The 19,850-nt window shown below is 45.7% G+C and overlaps 1 protein-coding gene across 1 annotated transcript in view; it reads right to left on the bottom strand.

Annotated features, from left to right (window-relative positions):
- The window catches only part of LOC100644734 (single Ig IL-1-related receptor), a 126,255-nt gene that overhangs the window by 38,656 nt on the left and 67,749 nt on the right, over positions 1-19,850 (bottom strand). Inside the window, exon 2 of the mRNA XM_003399345.4 lies at positions 6,680-6,861. Coding sequence (XP_003399393.1) covers positions 6,680-6,861 — 182 coding nt within the window. The remainder of the gene's footprint in view (positions 1-6,679; positions 6,862-19,850) is intronic.

Here is a 19,850-nt window from a genome sequence, read left to right as displayed (position 1 = left end):
GAAATATTTATAAACTAATAGTACGCATATATAATAGTATAGATGTATTTCATAAAAATAACAAATATGACGAGCACTATTGCGCCGCTCTTCGCAATTGATTAAGACAAGCGCTATCGCGCTGTTCGGGATTTTTCCACTCTGTTTTTTCAAAGACCCCTGCGACTTAAACGGTTAAGGACGCTTTCATCGTTTCGTTCTCCCCAGCCATTCGTCAAGACGTGTTCACGTTCAAACACTCTGAATACCGCTGCTACAGAATTTACCGATCAAGGATACGCTTGCATGGAACCGAGAAACAAAACGCGACTATCTAGGTGATTCCACTTTGGGATTCTGGAAAGCGTTTTATTCTCGCGGAGAAAGTTCTCGTGAAAGAACGAAAAGAAGATGAAGTAGAAGAAAACGGTCGACTTATCGAAACGCGTGTGTGGTCGTACGCGTTTACGTGACCGATCGTAAAAGACGGAAGAATCGCCGGCCGCGAAAGCGTTGACCGAAAAAGCCGAAGAAATCCGCGATCGACAGCGAAGAGACTTTTTAGCCGTGCGAGAAAAGCCGCTTCTCGCGCTCTTCTTCCTCTTGACATTCGCATTTGCCGTTTCCTCGTATCGCTTAACATCCTCGAGACTCTTTTATTTTTCTCAGAGATGAGCAGCGAAATGCGCGAAGGAGCGTCTCGAGTTGGAAATCTTTCGGAAGACGACATTTTATTGTCACGTCCGTTCGTCGATCGGTTCTATCGTTACTTGAGCTCGAAGCACGATCCGCCGACGTCCGTCGAGCGTCGGCGTTACTCCGCGTGGATCAATAATCGTCGATCGATCGTTTTTTCCGACCCATCGCCTTGGCTATAGTTGCCGAGTAATGGTTTCGCGGTATGGTTAGATCTATCAGAAATAACCAATCGGATCCGCGTTCCTTTGGCTTGTTTTTTTTATTCTGTCTATTATACTCGATCCTCGCGAAGCAGGATGTAGCCCTGGACGTAGGTAGAAACGAAGAACGGTGGCCGGTGACTCGCGATACCAAGGCTAGGCCACGAACAGCGATAGGTTGAAGAAAGAGTTCCGAGAATTCCGGTTACCGTGACGAAGAAAGGACGCGCAATTCCTTTCATGGCTTTAACAGAGCTTCTCGGAATCGCGCGTGGGTAGTTTTATTCAAACTTTTGCCTCTGCCTCTGCTTCTGCTTCTCCTTCGCACTCCATTTCTCCTTCGTCTTCGTTACTTGTTTCGTTATAAGTTGGAGGAGAAATCGAGGGACGTGGAAGTCGGCGAACTCGATCGATATCGCCGAGCAACTTGTACGCTCAGGGGAACGATCGAGGGAGGAGAAGAAGACAGTAGCCTCTGGTAGCGCGGTCATTTTTCTCCTCTCTCCGGTGTCGCGCGATTCGTCTACTTCGGCGAGGACGACGTCTCGAGATTTCCATTAATCTCGAAGAAAATCGTTTCTTTCGCTTCCAGATTATAGATTTCCACGAAAGTTCAGCGTTCGCATTTCCGGACGAGTGAATCTTTCTCTTGGAAACGGGGCTGGTAACGTCGACGGAAAAAAGGTGGCGAAAACTTCGCGTCCTGGCAACATTTTCCGCGGGAGACTTCCGCATCGCCACGATTGCCGAACCATCGGCGGAACCGGTTCTTCCACGCGCTTTCGTCTCAAAGGCGGGGCGATACCATCGAGAAACGAGCAACCGCGCGACCGCGCCAAGTCGACGTCATCCCGCAGTCTTTCGTCCTTACGTCGCTTAATTGATCAAGCTCCTCGCGCTAGGCCGGCCAGACGTATGCTCGGTGGCCTTTGCCATAACCGGACTAGTCGATCAGGCGCCTCGGTTCCCCCAACCAAACCACCTCGGTTCCTCGACCAAAGCGTAGCAGCTTGATATTCCCGTCTTACTACACATACGACTATGTACGAACTTTGTTGAAACGCTATGAAACTACTCCGATAGATCGAACTCTTAACGCCGTGGCTCGCTTTTTCCCCTTTTCATCGGTTCCCATTTCATCGTCATTAGCAATCGCGCAATCCCTTTTGAAACATTAGTGCCTTTGACCAGCACGCTTGTTCACGTACTCGACACGCATGCAAACACGTGCACTACGTTCGGCGCATAGTTTGATACCACAGAATCGATCCGCTCGGTCGCTCGACTGACCTCGATTCTTTAGAAAAGTTTCTTTTCCAGCGAGCCGCTACTCGCACTAGCTGGGCGAAGCTTGAACGGAAGGGAGTAGAGTGCAAGTTTCCGGTGGCGCGCGACCTCCCGGACACGTTTAGCGTACAAAAGCAGCACAGGTGCGAGGATAATCCGCGGTTCGTGGCTATGCATATGCATTCCGGGATGCACACGAGTGCCCGATAAGGTATCACGCTTCCTCGTCGGCTTGCCCGTGGGCTACGTCGCTGTAAATACGGACGAGACCTTCGGAGATTTGCGACGAGAGTGTACACCGAGAGAAAAGAGAGTCGTCGTACGTTCCCGGGTCGTTCTTTCGTCGACCGCTTTAGCGCGTTCGCTCGAGCTCAGGACATCCCGACAGAGTAAATGGACGCGCGTATTCTCGCAGTCCTCTCCCGGGATAAACTCTCGTTTGCCTTCTTTACGTGTTGGTTGGATTTTCTTCGGCGGGAGAGGTAAGACGAGAGACGTGGGAGAGCGTAGAACGGCGGTCGACGTTCGGAAATAGCCAGGAGAGATAGCGCAGGCTGTATCGGCTAATTGCATCACTGGCAGCATCATCGGAGCAACCTGCTCTCTCTTGTTGCGAGATCATACGCGTTTAGTTAATGTACGCGGTGCACAACCATTCCGTGCACTTAGCTCTGAGGTATTGGCTCGTAATTCTCTCCCTCGGCGTCTCTCCGTCAGCCGACTCGCCGCCGACGCTAAACGCGTATGCATATTTATACGGGCCGAGTTTCAACGGGTTACTCGCTCGAAAATTAATTTCCACTTGGCCGCTTTCGAGTCTGCAACGTCGCGCAACCCACGACGATACCGTCGTTACGCATCGCCGCTAAACGTCCGTACTCCCTGCGGGCTCAGCCTCTCCGCTATTTTCTAAGAATTCTAAGAAAAGATAATACATTTCTCGTTCTCGCCAATCGATTGCTATTTCCACTCGAACTTTCCGAGTAGCAAATAGCTTGCGAAGATGGAATATGGAACTGGCATGTGCAATGAACGAGCCATTGCATCTTACTTACGAGTAGTACTCGATCCTTATGCAATAGCGAACCTTGGGTATTCGATTTGATTACAAGTAGATATGTTGGCTTGGCAACTAAGTGATTGCGGATTTTGTCAATACCACCTAATGACCTAATCACCTCGATCGTATAGAACTGTGACGTTTATGCAGGTAACACGTCCGAATAAAATGGAAAATGCCGTCATTCGGTAACCTCGGTACTCCTGAGAGACTGGTTTTCGGGATTTGCGCGGTCGAGCGATATGTTTGTCGCGTTCTATCTCGAAGATGGTTTGTAATCTGGCGGAACGCGACTGCCGAACCATCGCGAACGTAACCAAAGGGAGATGGTGCAAGGGCGAGTAAGGACTCGGTTCGGCGGCTGTCCTTTCTTGTCTGCATTCCGCTTCGTTTCACCGATTCGGCCTTCCATTTTCCACGAACGAACGCCGCACGTCTACCGTCCAAGCGACGATTTAACCGGAAAAGCTGGTTTCGCTCACTGCAACGCGACCAAGAATAATGCCCTGCCATCGAATGAACTTTGTACCGGAAGCCGATGCGATAGAAATTGCAGGGAAACAAGGTTGTCGCACGGGGACAGAGACAGATATCTCTAATGAAAATCGAAGAGATCGAGAGCGCTGAATAAGCGGGCACGCGGACATCGAGCAGAATGAAACGAGGGTTGCTGCGGAAAACGTAGATAGGATTATAGCGTTATATCCCCGGCCGCTGGCAAATTCAACTGCAATTCTTCCCGATGAAATTCGACAAAGAATTGGGACACGCGATCGTTTAATTACGCCACTTTCATTTCGCTATCGCTTAACATCGATATTCCCTTCGACGAACACGCGACGCGACTTACTAAGAATTTTATCGGACGTTTCCATTTTGTATCTATTCCGCGTGGCGAACAAACGCAACGAAACGGTTTCTAAATAGTCCAAAGTTGCTTACAAATTGTTCAGGCTCGGCAAGTTATTCTATTTTGACTTAATACTTTGACTGCCACGTTGGTCATATATGACCGGCCACGGTTTCTCCTGTGACACCACAGTGGTCATTGGTGACCGGAGCGTTTCAATTGTATCACAAAAATTGAATGAAAATTGACTGTTAGGATATTTTGAATATAACCGATAAATAGAAGAAATTTGAACAAATATATATTTTTATTAGAACATCGATAAAAAAATGATAACAAATCTTGCATCTAACGGTGCACTGCGTTAAAACACTTTAAACATAAATGTGGCTCATCAATATAATCTGGACAATAGATGGGCACCTTTTTGGTCCGATTCTTAGCAATTTTTGATCCTAACTGTTTAACATTTTTTTTATAGCATTCTCTGCAAAATTTTCGTGCCAGGTACGCTTGCCCTTCTTTCTTCTCCATTTCGTGTCGCAATCTTTGTCGAATAAGTATATTTGACGGTTCTGGTGAATGGTGTACTGTATAAGGTGCATTGCGAGTGCCACTCTAAAATCTGATACATTGATTTTTGTTTTTGTTGCTTGGTTATAGAGTATCGTCGCGTTTGAAATTGATATATTTAACAATAACTCTAAAGCTAATTCTATATACTAGATGAGGGTTCTTCAATGTGGTGTAGAATATGCTACCATTTAATCTGATAAATCTACAGCACATTTTCCGCTGTTGTAATCTACCACTACCATTGGTTTACCACAAACATTATTTTTTTTGTATCTCTACCATTTCAACCGAATGTTTCGTTGAAATCATAAAAATGTCACGCTTGTCTCTCCACCTTACTATTATATATTGTATGAGCAAATACTATTTACTAACATCTTCTACACATTTCAATATATTCTGGACGTTTTGTTTATGACGAAATAACGAATGCGAATGGTTTGTCGAAATAAACGAAGCCTTGTTATAATATGTCGCTATCAACTGTTACCTAGGCGTCACGGTGGTCACCTGGTAACCACCAATAAGATAAACGGTCCATTGGGGAAGAATGTTGTCTTACATTATCAATTTATTATTATTTTACCATTATATACTTTGAATAATAAAAATATTTCCGTGACGTGCTGAGCGAAACATGTGATTTTGGCGTGGCAAAGTGTTAAGGTAACATGCACTTGCTACTTCTATTGAAATAGCCACGTTAGAGAGAGAAGGCGTTCTATAGAACTTGCTGATATGTACATACTTGTAACTGCGAGGTATTTTTAGCGCTCTCAGCAGTACTGCTGGAGAACAAAGTATTGGCCAAGCGGGTTTCGATGGCTCGATGCGAATAGCCGCGTTTAAAAGGTTGCGTCGCGTCGCTACAAATTCAAAGGATCAAATGACGCACTGGTCGAAAGAGAACGCACGCCATCGTGAGATCGCGAGGAAATTCGTTCTAATCGAGCTTCCTCGAATCCACAGCACGCAGATATGTGCGACGCGTGCTTCTGCCCCGGAGTTATCTGTCGGAGCACCGGCGCGCCGCGGCATGCTTTCTCGACGAGAAATTCTCGCCCACGCGCCGTTCCTCTCCTGGCCTCTTGCACACCGAACGCGGTTTAATTTCCGAGAAAAAGAATCGATTTGCGGCTCTTGGAACTACCATCTACGCGAAGCGTGTGACGCATAGATATCGACTTTGTGTTTTCTGTGAGCGCGAGCAATCGGTCTGCGCCGCGCTGCGCCGGCCTTCTCCCGCCGAACGTAAATCATCCTGGGAATCGTGGCCCGCGAAAGAGAACGAAAAGGCGATCGGTCGAACAACGTAAATAACCAAGGCCGAAGCCAATTTTCACCGACCGTATCGATCCGACGCGGTGTATATACCTGCTACGATGCAAGTTTTCTGGCAGCGACTCTTGTGCTCAACTCGGAGCGCGGCCATCGCTCCGCGAAATAAACAGGAAATGGTGTAATTGTCGCGCGATAATACCGCGACGATATTGGAATTATCGAGGTGAATGATATCGAGAATGCCTCGAGTCGCTGTCGATGAAAACGAGGCATCGAGTGCGTTTGCTTCGCAGCTCCGCTTGTTCCGCATCGTGAAATTTCAATTTCTTCTGCGGATTTCTATAATACACTCTCGACGATACTTTCGATTCCACGAGCTCTTTTTCTTTCTCTGTCTCTGTCTCTTATCTCATATCCGCTTTCGACCGACCCTTGGTTCTCGAGTTATCGTGGAAAGAAAACGTTATAAACAGGTTTTGCAGAAGCTGAAACAAATGGAATCGGGACTCGTCTATTCGCGCGAACGACGCGTGCGCCGATTTATCAATTAATGTGCGATAACGTATAATACAATGTAGAAAGTTGTTCGTTCAGCTCGTTTGAACAACATTCGCTAAACGTTCTCCGCGGACGAGTACCGTGGTGTGTCAGACGACAAAATGCGGAAACGTGTACGCGTCGCGACATTTCCGATCGTAACCGTGAATATACGTGTACCACGTATAAAACCACGGAGAAAATACTAACCGAGGACGGCGAGCGTGATATCTCCTTCGAGGATGGTCGTGTCGTTCCTCGCCTGACAAGAATACCGTCCCGCGTCGGAGCTTCTCACCTTCTGCGCGTAAATCGTCTGGTTCGCGCTCTCTGGATACAGGATGAAATGGCTCTCTCCACCTGGCCAAGGATAAGCCCTGTTGTCCTTGTACCTGCAACAATCAGCGCGACAACCTTATTACCTTCGCGAAAAATTCGAATACGCGACGCGAACCACGCGTAATCGCTTCGTACTTTTTCTCTTATTTTCTCCTCCCCTTCACACCTTTTCCCCGCTTAAATATAAACTATGCATGCTCGGCTCAAGCACAGTCCGTTCGACGTATTCATTTCTCGTTAATTTCGCGAAATTCACGCTCGATCGATCTTCTGGGTCATCGTGCGAGGCCTCGCTCGTACTCGCTGGAAACGCGAACTCATCGTTACGGAGACCCATGCGGTACTCTGCTCTAACACGAGAAGCAAGTAAACGAATAACCGTGTTCACTGGATCGGCTGATCGGTATAGTTAGCTATAAATTAGAGCCGATCGTAGTGGATAACTGGCCGATCAGGTGACGACGAACGAATCACGCTGCAAAATTTGTCACGTGAATCGATGTTGCTTCGATATTATTCTCGAATGTATTTCCATTATACTTTGTGTGTTGTAACGTTTATATACATATCATCTTTATTAACATGTCGAACACCGCGTCAGCCAGATCTGGGTTTTTTGTTAAATTATACGATACTTTAGAAAATGTTGGCAACATGTTGTAATATGAATACGAATATTTATTCGTGATACATATCAGTTACATATCAACTATAATTATAGACGTACGATTTTGTAATATTAATATTCTTTCTCGATTTCTTAACATTTTTTCTAGCTGCTTGTCTATGTAAGTACTGCCGACCTTTTTTTACTAACAACGCATGCTTCTCCTTTCTTTTTCTTTTTCTTCGCCCTCGGGCCACGTGTATATCCGAGGAAGCTAATCGTTTCTCATCAGTCCAATGCATAATTGCCATCGTCTCTCGCGTCTTTAACTTTTGCATTTACGTACGTTGGCCAAAGTGAATTCTACGAAGAGACACTCGATACGAACACTTTCTGAAAAGGTAAATGTAACGTGTTCCGTACAAAGTCTTTGCACGTTGAATTTTCGAAAAGTCGAAACTGCAACTCGAAGATCTTAGCTCTGTTGTTGAGGTTTGATCGTATCTACGCTTCGAACGAATAAATTCATTCTCATCGCTACTCGCACCATTCGCAATCGCAATCCTTTTTGCGATCAACGTGTTAATAAACGGAGATAACTTTCCACTAGCGTACGTAAGTGTAAGCGCAGAATGTTTACATCTGTAGAACGCAAGCACACACGTACGAGGGACGAGTCGCGCGCGTTACAAAATTCTTCGAACCGAATTTCTGAAGGCACAGATGCTAGTACTAAAAAGATGGAAACAAGTGTAGTATGAGTTCGCGGTATTCCGTATACGATTCACGGTGCTAGAATTAACCGATGATGATAGATAGCAAAGCGGAGGAAAGGTTCGTGCGAAAGTGTAGGATTGGGGGCAATGAATAACGGTATTAGCAATTTTTTAAATGAAAAACGGATTCACCGCGAGTCTCCTTGGCTCGAGAGATCGCAATTTCAGCAACATCATGCTTGTGCTGTAGGCACGATCAGCAACAAACATGCTCTGCTCCAATCTATATGCTGCGAACCTAAGAAAATTATATTGCACGCTGTCAATGAACTATTTTCTTTTTTATTGAATTTTAACTGATTTGGCGGCCAGATAACGGACACATACTCATACATACAAAAATGCATAAATAACGCATACAAAAATGCGTTATAAGAATTTGGTGATCCGAGGATTAGCAAAGTTGAAAGTACATCGGTCGACAAATCCCAATCTTCTATACGCATCGCTACCGATTTGCTGACGGTGGAAAGAGAAGTTTAATAGCGATGCGTATGTAAATAAAGTAGTTTCTTGTTAATCAGTATTCTTTTTTACGCGAACGTCCGTTACAGAGGTTTCGGCGATGCGACGATAGGCGCGTACCTATCTCGTCTTCCTATCTCGTGTGTTCGCGGAAAAGCGAGAAAACCAGCCCACTGCCCGTTCTTCGAGAACGCCAAGTTTGTTTGTTCTTGACTCTTCTCTACCTTTCCTCCGAGAACCCGTTATTTGCGTTCGGCAAAGACACTCGCATATTACGCGTGGCAAATTACGAACAACGAGAAACGCGTTGTTCTCTCAGCGACGTTCCTGCCACGCGACGTCTTTACAGCACGCGTTTCATCACGGGCTATGTGCATATCTCTTTGCTTTTGTCAAATTGATCGCCAAATATTCGGTCGATTGATACGTCGTTTTCGGTTGTACAATTTTCATCAACCTTTCGAGTGCGCCAGTTTTAGACCAAATCTAATCCCGACTGTGCAATTTCTGATAATATCACGTTCTAATAATACACTCTTCCAGTGAGATTACTAGTAATAGTCTTTCGTCCATAAATTGTTAGATATTTTGTGCAGTATTGCTGCTACAGAATGTACATACTTTTGACATTATGCAATTTGAGCGCTTGACGTAAATTGCTAACTTTATGTCATAATAGAGATATGAAATTTCATAGTATAAACTTGCGCGTATATTACAATAGTTGCAGGATTAAATACTTTACGGATAAACAACAAGATTCAGTCAAGTCGTTTTGTCCGAAAGTAAACAATTGTCCACTGACTTATGGATGAGATATTACAATACTTGGCGAATGAACGACATTACCGCGTCTCGATGAAGCGCCGAACGGAGTGCTTCGACGACGACGACGATTCGCACGAGCCGGTTAGAAAAATTTAATAAAGCCCTTGCAACGACGCGAGAAGCACGCGAACGTCGCGACAAATTACAGCGGTGCTCCTTATTTCGTGGAATAATTTCGGCGAACGTCCCGCTTCCGGCGACATGGCCGGTGATCGTACTTTCTCGAATACTTTGCGGTAACTACGTGAAAACCTGCGCTTCCCACCTCGTTTTAAACGGCAAATAATGATCGCGCGGAACAGAGAACGAGAACGAGAACAAGAACAAGAACGAGAACGAGCACGAGAACGAGAACGAGAACGAGAACGAGAACGAGAACGAGAACGAGAACGAGAACGAGAACGAGAACGAGAACGAGAACGAGAACGAGAACGAGAACGAGAACGAGAACGAGAACGAGAACGAGAACGAGAACGAGAACGAGAACGAGAACGAGAACGAGAACGAGAACGAGAACGAGAACGAGAACGAGAACGAGAACGAGAACGAGAACGAGAACGAGAACGAGAACGAGAACGAGAACGAGAACGAGAACGAGAACGAGAACGAGAACGAGAACGAGAACGAGAACGAGAACGAGAACGAGAACGAGAACGAGAACGAGAACGAGAACGAGAACGAGAACGAGAACGAGAACGAGAACGAGAACGAGAACGGGAACGGGAACGGGAACGGGAACGGGAACGGGAACGGGAACTGGAATTGGAACTAGAACGGAACGGGAACGAGAACGAGAACGGGAATGGGAACAGGAAAGAGAGCGGGAACGGGAACGGGAACGGGAACTGGAACGGAACGGAACGGGAACGAGAACGAGAACGAGAACGAGAACGAGAACGGGAACGGGAACGGGAACGAGAACGAGAACGAGAACGGGAATGGGAACAGGAAAGGGAGCGGGAACGGGAACGGAAACGGGAACGGGAACGGAACGAGAATGCGAACGGGAGCGGAAACGGGAACGGGAATTGAGAAAGAGTCGATAAACGAGCTGTTCCCGCCAACTTTAATCGAGTTTCGCGCGGCGAGTTTCAGAAAGACGATCCATTGAAATCTGGCAGATTCTATTTATCCCGAAGCTTTTCACGCTTCTTTTTCAATTACCGGTTTCGATCATGCTCGATGAAACAATCTCGACAGTCTCCGCCCAGAGTCCGCTTTTCTCTCCTACGCTATAATAATCAAACACGGGTAATTTAGCGTCCCGATGTTATTCGGCTCGAGCTCCAACGAAAACATTTCACGGTGTGTTTGTTTGAAGAAGAAGTCGATGGCTTCTCGCGCGTTTCTCCATTTCTATCGGGTCACTGAGATTTCGCCGTTTAACTCGATTCGCCGAGATATCAACTGCCGAGGTTTATCTCAATATTTTTACTCGAAACAGAAATCTCGTTATCTCTCTTCCTATTAATTCTTCTCTGCACGGTGATTAGCGATGGGACTAAGTTCTATATGTAGGTGTATTTATAAATTCGATTCAAATTCAATACCAAAGATCCTTTTCGCCAGACTCGAATATTGTTCATATAATGGTTAGTATACGTATTTGCGAACTATTCGATCTTCGCAAGCTATTTCGGTACCTCAAAATGAGTACACCGGTACCTCGATTTACGCGGACTATCCGTTGCACGTGAACTCGTTTCACGCGAATGAAAATCGCGTAAATAAAGTCTGTCGGTACAAAATGAAATTATGTACACACATTGACGATCAACAAAACGTAATGTGCTTTTATCCTTATCTCGTATAGCACCGAAGCGACTGGCCGCGTAAATTGAGATCGCGACCAATGTATTTGTAAGCCTGAAAAATTTATTTACTTTCGATATTAAAACCTTATCGACTACTAATCGACTCACGAGCGTTGTATATCAATTTTATTTTATTACTCGCACTTACAACTATATGCACGTAATATTTGATTGATAATATTTTATAGCAAATTACGATAACGGATTTCAATGATAACCAGGAAAAGTGATTTAAAGTACTCGTACAGGGTCCGAATCTGTCGCGTTTTAATTCGAATCTACTTGAAAATACTGCTCCTTCTTTTCGAAATACCGATGAAGGCATCGGTCGAATGTTGAAATCTGCTCGCGACGTACTCGAGCTCATCACCAGCGGCGATCGACCATACCGATCGAAATTCGACGGGATGCTTGGTCGCACCGCGTTTCGACGGCCGGACGTGTGATCGTGCGGCAAGGAACACACAGTTGCTTGTCACGGTGGAAATACGCGACAGTCATTTTTCATGGTGCGCCACGAAAGAGGTTCTCTCTCCCTCGCAAATTGCAGAGCGGTCGCGGAACGACGGACAGGATACGGCGATTACGTAGGGACTCGAATCGATTTCGAGCCGAGTAATCTTCCACTTTTCTGTTCGCGGAACCGATTAGGGGAAAAAGCGAGCCGCTTCTACCGGTGTACACGTACGACATTTCCACCAAGCATTTTTGCCCGCTGCGTGTTTCACGACCGTGTTACTCGCGTCGCGTCGCGTCCACCATCTCTTCTCGGAAAGTTCATCGCCACCGACACGCTCCGAGTTCGATCGATCCTCCGCGCTTCGTCCCTTTTATTTTTTCTCGCGATCGCGTACGAGCCAAAGTTTTACGCGTTCGATCTTTCGTCGGGTCTAACCTGTGCTTCACCTGTGACCAACTCAACGCATATACCGAGTCAGCATGTCGTCGCTAGATTTTTTTGGCGCTTTGGAGCAACCTCGCTAAAGGCAGGGAGGAGCTCGCCCATGGCGGTTATCGTTCCTCTTCCTTGCTTTTTCCTACGATATATATGCATCTACCGAAAACCTGCACAGCAGACTAAATTTCGAGGTTCTTGAGACGACTGTCCGACTCGCTTTTTCAATATCTTTCGTACAGTTTGCTAGGTTGCATTTCCCCAAGTCGTGGTCCACGTATACGAGGGAATACACGAAGGAACGTTGAAAAAATACATATAAAAATACATACACAGTCGACCCGGTCTTGTACTCTGCAATCCGACACACCACATACAACGTTTTTCGCAATTTTCTCGGTAATTTTAGAAAATCGTCGAAATTCCGCAACGAAGACAGCAATGATCGCGTAGCACGCTCGCTAACCAAGTGGATGCTATTAAGGTTCGTTTCGCCGAGTCGAGAGACGCTTTTCCCAGAATTCTTTGTTTTTCTTCGCATGGCGGCAGAGTTTCGCGACGATAGTCGTCGTTACAGCGGAGTCGACTGCCTACGTAAATGACGCGAGATAGCGGGATCGTACGAAGCTAGAGAGTGGAGAACGAACGCGATTTTGCCACTTCTTCCCCCCGCTTTTTCTCATTTTTCCCGTGGCCTTAGCCGACCGATTATCAACAGAGTCGATCGTCGTCGTTGGCGGGAAAAAAGGTTTCTAGGACGATCGCGCGTTTTCCGAGAAGTGACCGCGACACGAGATGCAGTCACGGCACGTACGCTTCCGCGCCGACCTTCGTGCTTTTTTGTCGCGAGAGTCTGAAAAAAAAGCTGGAGAAAATAGTCGCGCGACGCTTAGCCAACGTTAAATCCGCAGCCGCGGGCAATTTTCATATTTTTCAGTAGAAAATCATGCAGCGAATTTATATCTTGTATAAGTTTAGCGCAAGAAGCATCTTTTAACGCGATACAAAAAACGGCAATGCGATAATAGCGTGGCACGCGGAAATGAACGGAATAAGCAGACCCGATTTCGGTTCGCGTCGCCCGCGGCTACAGTGTTAAAGCAAGCAAATCACAATTTCTATCTCACTCGTGTCGTCAGCCGCGTCACGTCGCGTTGCGTGTCGAAAGGATTAGCAAACAATTCGCATCCCCTCGGTAGCAGACGCCACTTTGAAATCGAATAGTCGTAGCCCATTAATTCGCGGCGATTAATTTTCCCGGGAACGCGATACCCCGCCATCGAGCGGAGCAACGCCAGGGAAAGGGGTTGGCGTGTAATTAATTCCCAGCGGTAGTCGATTAAGGAAAGGCTGCCTAGCGAGGCAATGCCGGAATCACCGGCGCTGGCAATCAATTTCAACAAACGCAAAACGTTAAACGGAGCGACGATCGTCACGGCGATCATTTCTCTAAATCGTGTGGCGAGCGCGCGCTGCTCGAGCGTTGCAACTACGTCGATGCCGACGCTCGTCCGAACGGGAAAATTACTCGACTGCTATGGTTCCGGGGAAAGCGGTTACAATTAAAGCCGAAAAATGCGTACGGCGCTTGTAAATACGCGCGACGCGACGTCGGTTGGACGTTCGAGATGACCGTGTATTTACCGCGATAGCGATCGACAGCGATCGACAGCGATTGCGCGTGGAACGAGACGAACGCGACCGGTCGACCAACCCAGAAATGTGCGATCGACGATCCGATGGGAGTTGCTTTATGGGCTACATTGGTTGCGTCGTGTCGCGTCGCTGAAAATATATAGGCCCTGAATTTACTACCCGCTATATTCGTCTTTTTTGTGAGAAACGAGCGCGATGCGGTTCGCCTACGAGTCGCGAAGAGAAGTCGCGAACGAAACGATGACGGGACAACCCGGTCTGCTCGATATCAGATACTTGTGACCGACGATTTTAATAACCGCCGCTTTACGCCGAGACGGCAGGTCAGCCGACTGAAATTACCATGCCGCGTCGATTCCGCGAAGTTCGTTCCCCGCGAGATCAATAGCGAGTCGGAACATTAATCGACGACACTCCGAGTAAATCGTTTCCATGGAAAATAGAGCGGAGAGAACGTGAAAAAAACCAAATCGACCGGTATTCGTTTTCGTTCGTAATAAACGATGTTCGTCGATCCGTTCTCTTACTCTGTCTATTTTCTCTCTCTCTCCCTCTCTCTTTTTTTCACGAATCGTCGACTCGGCTGATTCGATACCCGAACTCGGAAGCCGGTGTTGCCGGTTTGCAACGTCGAAGAAATATCGAGAAATTCGTTTCTCTCGGACGAGCAACGATTAACGTAATCGCGCTCGGCTGGTAATATCCATTTTTACAGCTGCTCGAGAGATCGAGTTTCGTGGCACGAATCGTTCGTGCAAATTGTTCGCAGGAATGGGCGGCAACACGGGAAATAACAGCGTTGTTTACACGTTGATCGTATGTTCCGTAGAATCGACGCGACGGAGAAGGCGACGACGACGCACGTCGCGAGTTCGACGCGCTTCGATACAACGAAGCGTGCATTCGCGCTAACGCCCCGGATAGAATTTTCTCGCGAGCCGGCTTGCCGACCAAGCACGGCTCTTCTCTCTTCGTGATAACCGATGACGCGATCGCTCGCGCTTCTCGGAATCGCGTCCGGCACCGATTACCGCTGATTGTACGTTCGATATACAGTCAGGAACAAAGATGAGTGGACAGGTAGCGCAAATAGGCATCGGAAGTTTCGTTAAATACGCCACGTTTACACAGAGATGTAAATTTTAATTCCAATCGTTTACTAAATAATCTAAACTATGAGGATGATATCTAATATATTGGGTTGGCAACTATGTGATTGCGGATTTTGTCATTAGGTGGTATCGACAAAGTCCTAACCTAACCCCAATATAACGCTAGAGGGCAGTGTTGAAGCGAGTTTCACTTCTAGGAAGACTCTACATCTTCTATAGTGTTTAGTTTTTGGCACAACGATTCTCTTTACAGCGGCTTTTTCGTTCTCTATTATAGTACCGCGGAAAGATCGCCGACATACAGACAATGTCGATGATAAAACGGAAATGCCGACAAACCGAAAGGGTAGGAAAACTTCGATAGGTTTAACGGCCATCGATATATTTCGGCATAGCTAATTGAAGTTCAGTTAGTCACCGGAGAGTCAAAAGTCAAGAGTTGTGATATCACACTACTGCATTAAGTTCACGTTAAATAATCATCGTTTTCCGTTTAATCCGCTGTAATATAACCATCTATCAATAAATTATCATATAGAAACCATTGGAAATCCTAATTTCTAACATTTCTAATAAAGAAACCCTATGATATTGAGTCGGCAACTAAGTGATTGCGGATTTTGTCATTAGGTGATGTTGACAAAATCCGCAATCACTTAGTTTCCAACCCAATACATTCATCCACGTGTTTGCTCTCTCTGTTCCGAGATATATAAAAACCTCAACATACAGTATGGCCAGTGTGAATTACAAGCTTTGCTGCAACGTGTCACCAGGGCGAATGAGAGCATCTCGCCTTGTTCGTTGCAAGATCGGCATCGCGCTTCTTCCAGGAATTTTTCCGAGAGTCGCGGGCTCGCGTGAACCGTTCCACGTACGACCGATGATGTAACGCAGCGCTGTTCTCGGAAAACGGTCGTCAGAAACTCCTTGCGTAAAGTTGGAAAATTGATTAGTCTCGTTAGCAAGGGCAAAGGGATGACAAAGCGCGAAACGCGCAGCCCCTGTCGCTTTGTTCCGTGACGCGTCTTTCAATATTTGTCTTTGCCTTTGCGAATGCACGTCGATGCGAGTTTACGCGCGTCCCAGGTTCTCGATAAAATTACCAAAGCCGGTTTAGAGATACGAGAGAAGCTTTCAAAGTTTTGTGTTTATAATTAGCGTTGCATTATTACGATATTTTGATTCTCTTGAATGTTCCATATATTCTTCGCTTGGTAGTATTATTAGTTGGCAAGTAAATGATTCAACATCACCTATTGACAAAATCCGCAATCACTTAGTTGCCAACCAAATACATCCGCGACTTTTACCTAACCGACGCGGGTGCTTCATCTTACCCGATGGTCGACCGAAATGGAATCTCACCCTGCCTCGATGCTCCACGTCCGACGAGTGAGATTGAAGTTTACGACGAATGCCTACAGACGTGTAAATATTAACATTGCATAACCTACTTGTACGTACGTATACTCCCTAGCGATCGCTATCTATTTGTGCTGTCGAACGTGCGAATGTATTGTACGTACGTATAAAGTTGTTCGAAAAGAACTTTGCTCGTTTCTAAATTTAGATAAATAAATTTCTAAAAGTGAACGAGCGACTTTGTCGATCTGACGTTTATGGTTTTCCGAGGGAAAATCCGCAAGGAATACGCTAAGCTGTCCTATATACCGAAGCGTACAATGACGTTTCAAGATCGCACCGATAAAGCGTATTTTTGTTCGTTCGTACGAAATATGGTTTAAAAAAGCGTGTTCCTTCGTTATGTTCGTTCAAAGCTTGGTAGAGAGTTTCGTGCACGTAAAAACGCCGGATCGAATACTTTCGAGATACGAACGAGGTTCGCTGGAACTCGCCGAAAGGTACGTTCGACGTACTCGTTAAACCGATACTCGGAAATAATTACGAGACTTCGTAGGTGTCGCTATGCAATTAAGACGGTCGTGCACAGTTCAAATACTCGAGCCGCGTCGGCCGCTGCGTAAACGAACGCGTCGGTGAAAACGCGCGTCGAATAGCTTGTCGGGTAAACGGCCGGGAATATTGACACAGCGAACGCGAAGAAGAAACGAGAGGAACGTAAGCTGGCTTCGCATGCGCCTACGATATTACCGTAGCGACGTGATTTTCGCCAGTGTATCGAAAATTATACGGCAGCAGCGAGCGGAGAGTCTCGAAACTACCTGTGGAAATACTTGTGACTAGGTTAGATCGACTGACGTCGTTATCACCAGGATTTATGTTCCGATTATGGAAATCACCGGCAGCTCGCTTCGGCTATCATTCCGACGCAAAGGTGAACGGTAACTGGCCGATTCGCTTTTTCTCTGCTCGCACGATGTCTCGTTTCCGAGCTCGTTTCTCTTGTTCGATGACTAACCACTTTTATCGAACCTAGCTTATGTTTTACCTATATCCGACTTAACGTATACGTATATCGAGCCAGTTTTGTTTCAACGAGATTTCCTTACGCGTTTTACGAGCGACATCCAACACCCTTAATCAAGGGTACAGTTTCGCCCAGATAGCTCGTTAATGTCATTTCTCTTTCCCTGGGATATAATACAAAAATCTGCACGACAGATTATACTTTAAATTTCTGGCGACAAGAAACAACTCAGTGACTCGTGATTTCGTTACTACTTGTACAAACTTGCTACGTGTTATATTATATTACGTATATATATATTAATACTAGAACTACCACATCAGTCAAAGACTGATTTTACAATTTTCATCAGACTGGTTTTACAATTTTATTTTAAAATTCCTACTTCATGTTATGTTTTTTTCCACAATGATGTAATGACTTTTGCAACGATAACTAAAAAAATAATATAATGGATTTTATTTTGTTTTTCATGAATTCAAACTGAAAATAATTTTGTATCAAGGCTACTTAATACCAATAGCAGTCAAAATGAATGGTACTTGTCAAAGTGTAAAAGGGTCTTGCAATCTGTTTATCGAACCTCAATTAACCAGTTTCCTCGTTTTATATAACTTCCCACACGTTTTTCAAATTTTACTACGTATCATTCGATATGATGATATCAGTTATCAGGAAAATTCCGGATTAATCGCTAGATGATAACGCTAGAAATACCAGTCAAAATGACTGGTTCTACAATTTTATAAATATGTTAACCCTTGTTTAAGTATGATGGTCCCAGGTGTATTAGTAATACCAAAAATGTACTACAGAATAAAGAATTCCTTCTGTAAGAAAATAATAAATCAATAAGTATAAAAATATTCTGTTATTACGTATTTTTTAAAGACCAGTCACTTTCATTGGTTTTGGTAGAAATAACTTCGTATTAACTATCGATAGTTCTAATGATATTAAAATCCCATAAACAAGTATTACACTTTGAAAGAGTATTATTCAGAAGTAATATGTAAAAATCGCAACGTATTAAGTAACGTCACGAAGTAATTTTTATCGTAAATTCAGAAACAATAAATACACTATATATATATGTTAAAGAATAGTTACCGAGGAATAAATACTCGATCCGATCTTCCGGCTTCTAATTGATCTCGCGATATCCGCGAATGATGGGAACGGCTCGCGGTATTTTTCATTTCGACTCGCAATTTCGTATTGTGCCATATCGTTTACCGCAACGACGGAATTTCGCTTTTCCACGAGGATCTCCGGCCGACGTGATCGACAGCCGAGGGCTGGTTTGGCACCGAGTTCCATCTATAAGCCTCGTTACGTTCCCCGAGGATTCCGACGATTGGATTTCAATGTCGCGAACACGCGGTTTCCACCTCGCTTCGGAGGAGCTCGCTCGAAATTTACGATGGACGTGGATTTCGAGCAGTCCGCTTTCACGACACCGGTTGGTTAGCAACGGTGAAACCTTCGCCGATTTATTCCAATATCGTCGAACGATTCGCCAAGGACGTCGAGTCAAATGGAATCGAGTGGAAAGCACTCGATATCTGCGTCGTCGTCGTGGGATCGAGATCGCTCGAGGTCGTCGTTACTTTGTCTGCCGTAGCGAGAAACGACTAGTTTTCTTCCTTAACCAGAGATCCTTAACCAACGACGCTAAACGACGAACGTCGTAATTCGTTCGCTGCGGATCGTCGTCGGTCGTGACTTGTCCTCGCGCGGTCAGTTTCACGAACGATCAAAGAGCGAACGAAGAAAGGAAAGCCGAAACGAGATGGTAAATAGCTCGGAAAACTCGAGTTTGACGGGTACAAGGGAGGTTTGCTCGTGTAACGGCCTTTCAGTGTAGCAGTCCGCTCGTAAATTTCCTCGAGATCCATGGGTTCGAGGTCAGACCTGTCGATAATTCTGGAAATTCTTTGGCCGAATCGTTTCTTCGGCTGCCTCTTTTTCCTGCACTTTCTTCGCAGACCGAAAGCACAGAAAAACCGGTAACCGTGTTACCGCGCTCCTTTACTCTGAAATAACATTTGCGCCCGAACAAGCGCGGCACCCTTCCGTTTCCTCTCTTCCGACAGTCGTGACCAGATAAAGCCTTTCCGCGACGAAGAGAAGAATTTTCAGCGGAATCTGGCGCAACACGCAGCGTCTACGACACGTGGATCCTCGATAAAAGCCCTACGTCTCGAATGCCATCGACCGGTTCGATCGGTTTCGCTAGGTAGCACAAGGTAGCTCGGTTATAGAAATAATAAGGTGGAGGCGGTAGATTCGATCGATAAGTTTGCTACACACCGACTGCGAACGTTTCTTCGAATTGTAGACGAACGTTCATACACAGACACGTTCGCACACACATACGCACAGTGGGAAGGAAGAAGTTCGTGGAACGACATTATTTCACTACTAACATGCACCTTCCTTTTCACGGAATATAGCTTCGCCGGCAGTCCGATTCTCGGCTCTAGAAACGTCGTCG

This window comes from Bombus terrestris, chromosome 11, assembly GCF_910591885.1.
Source record: "Bombus terrestris chromosome 11, iyBomTerr1.2, whole genome shotgun sequence".
In the NCBI taxonomy this organism is placed as follows: domain Eukaryota; kingdom Metazoa; phylum Arthropoda; class Insecta; order Hymenoptera; family Apidae; genus Bombus; species Bombus terrestris.
Note: the sequence above shows the minus strand (reverse complement) of the source record. Positions and strands in the feature narration are given on the sequence as shown.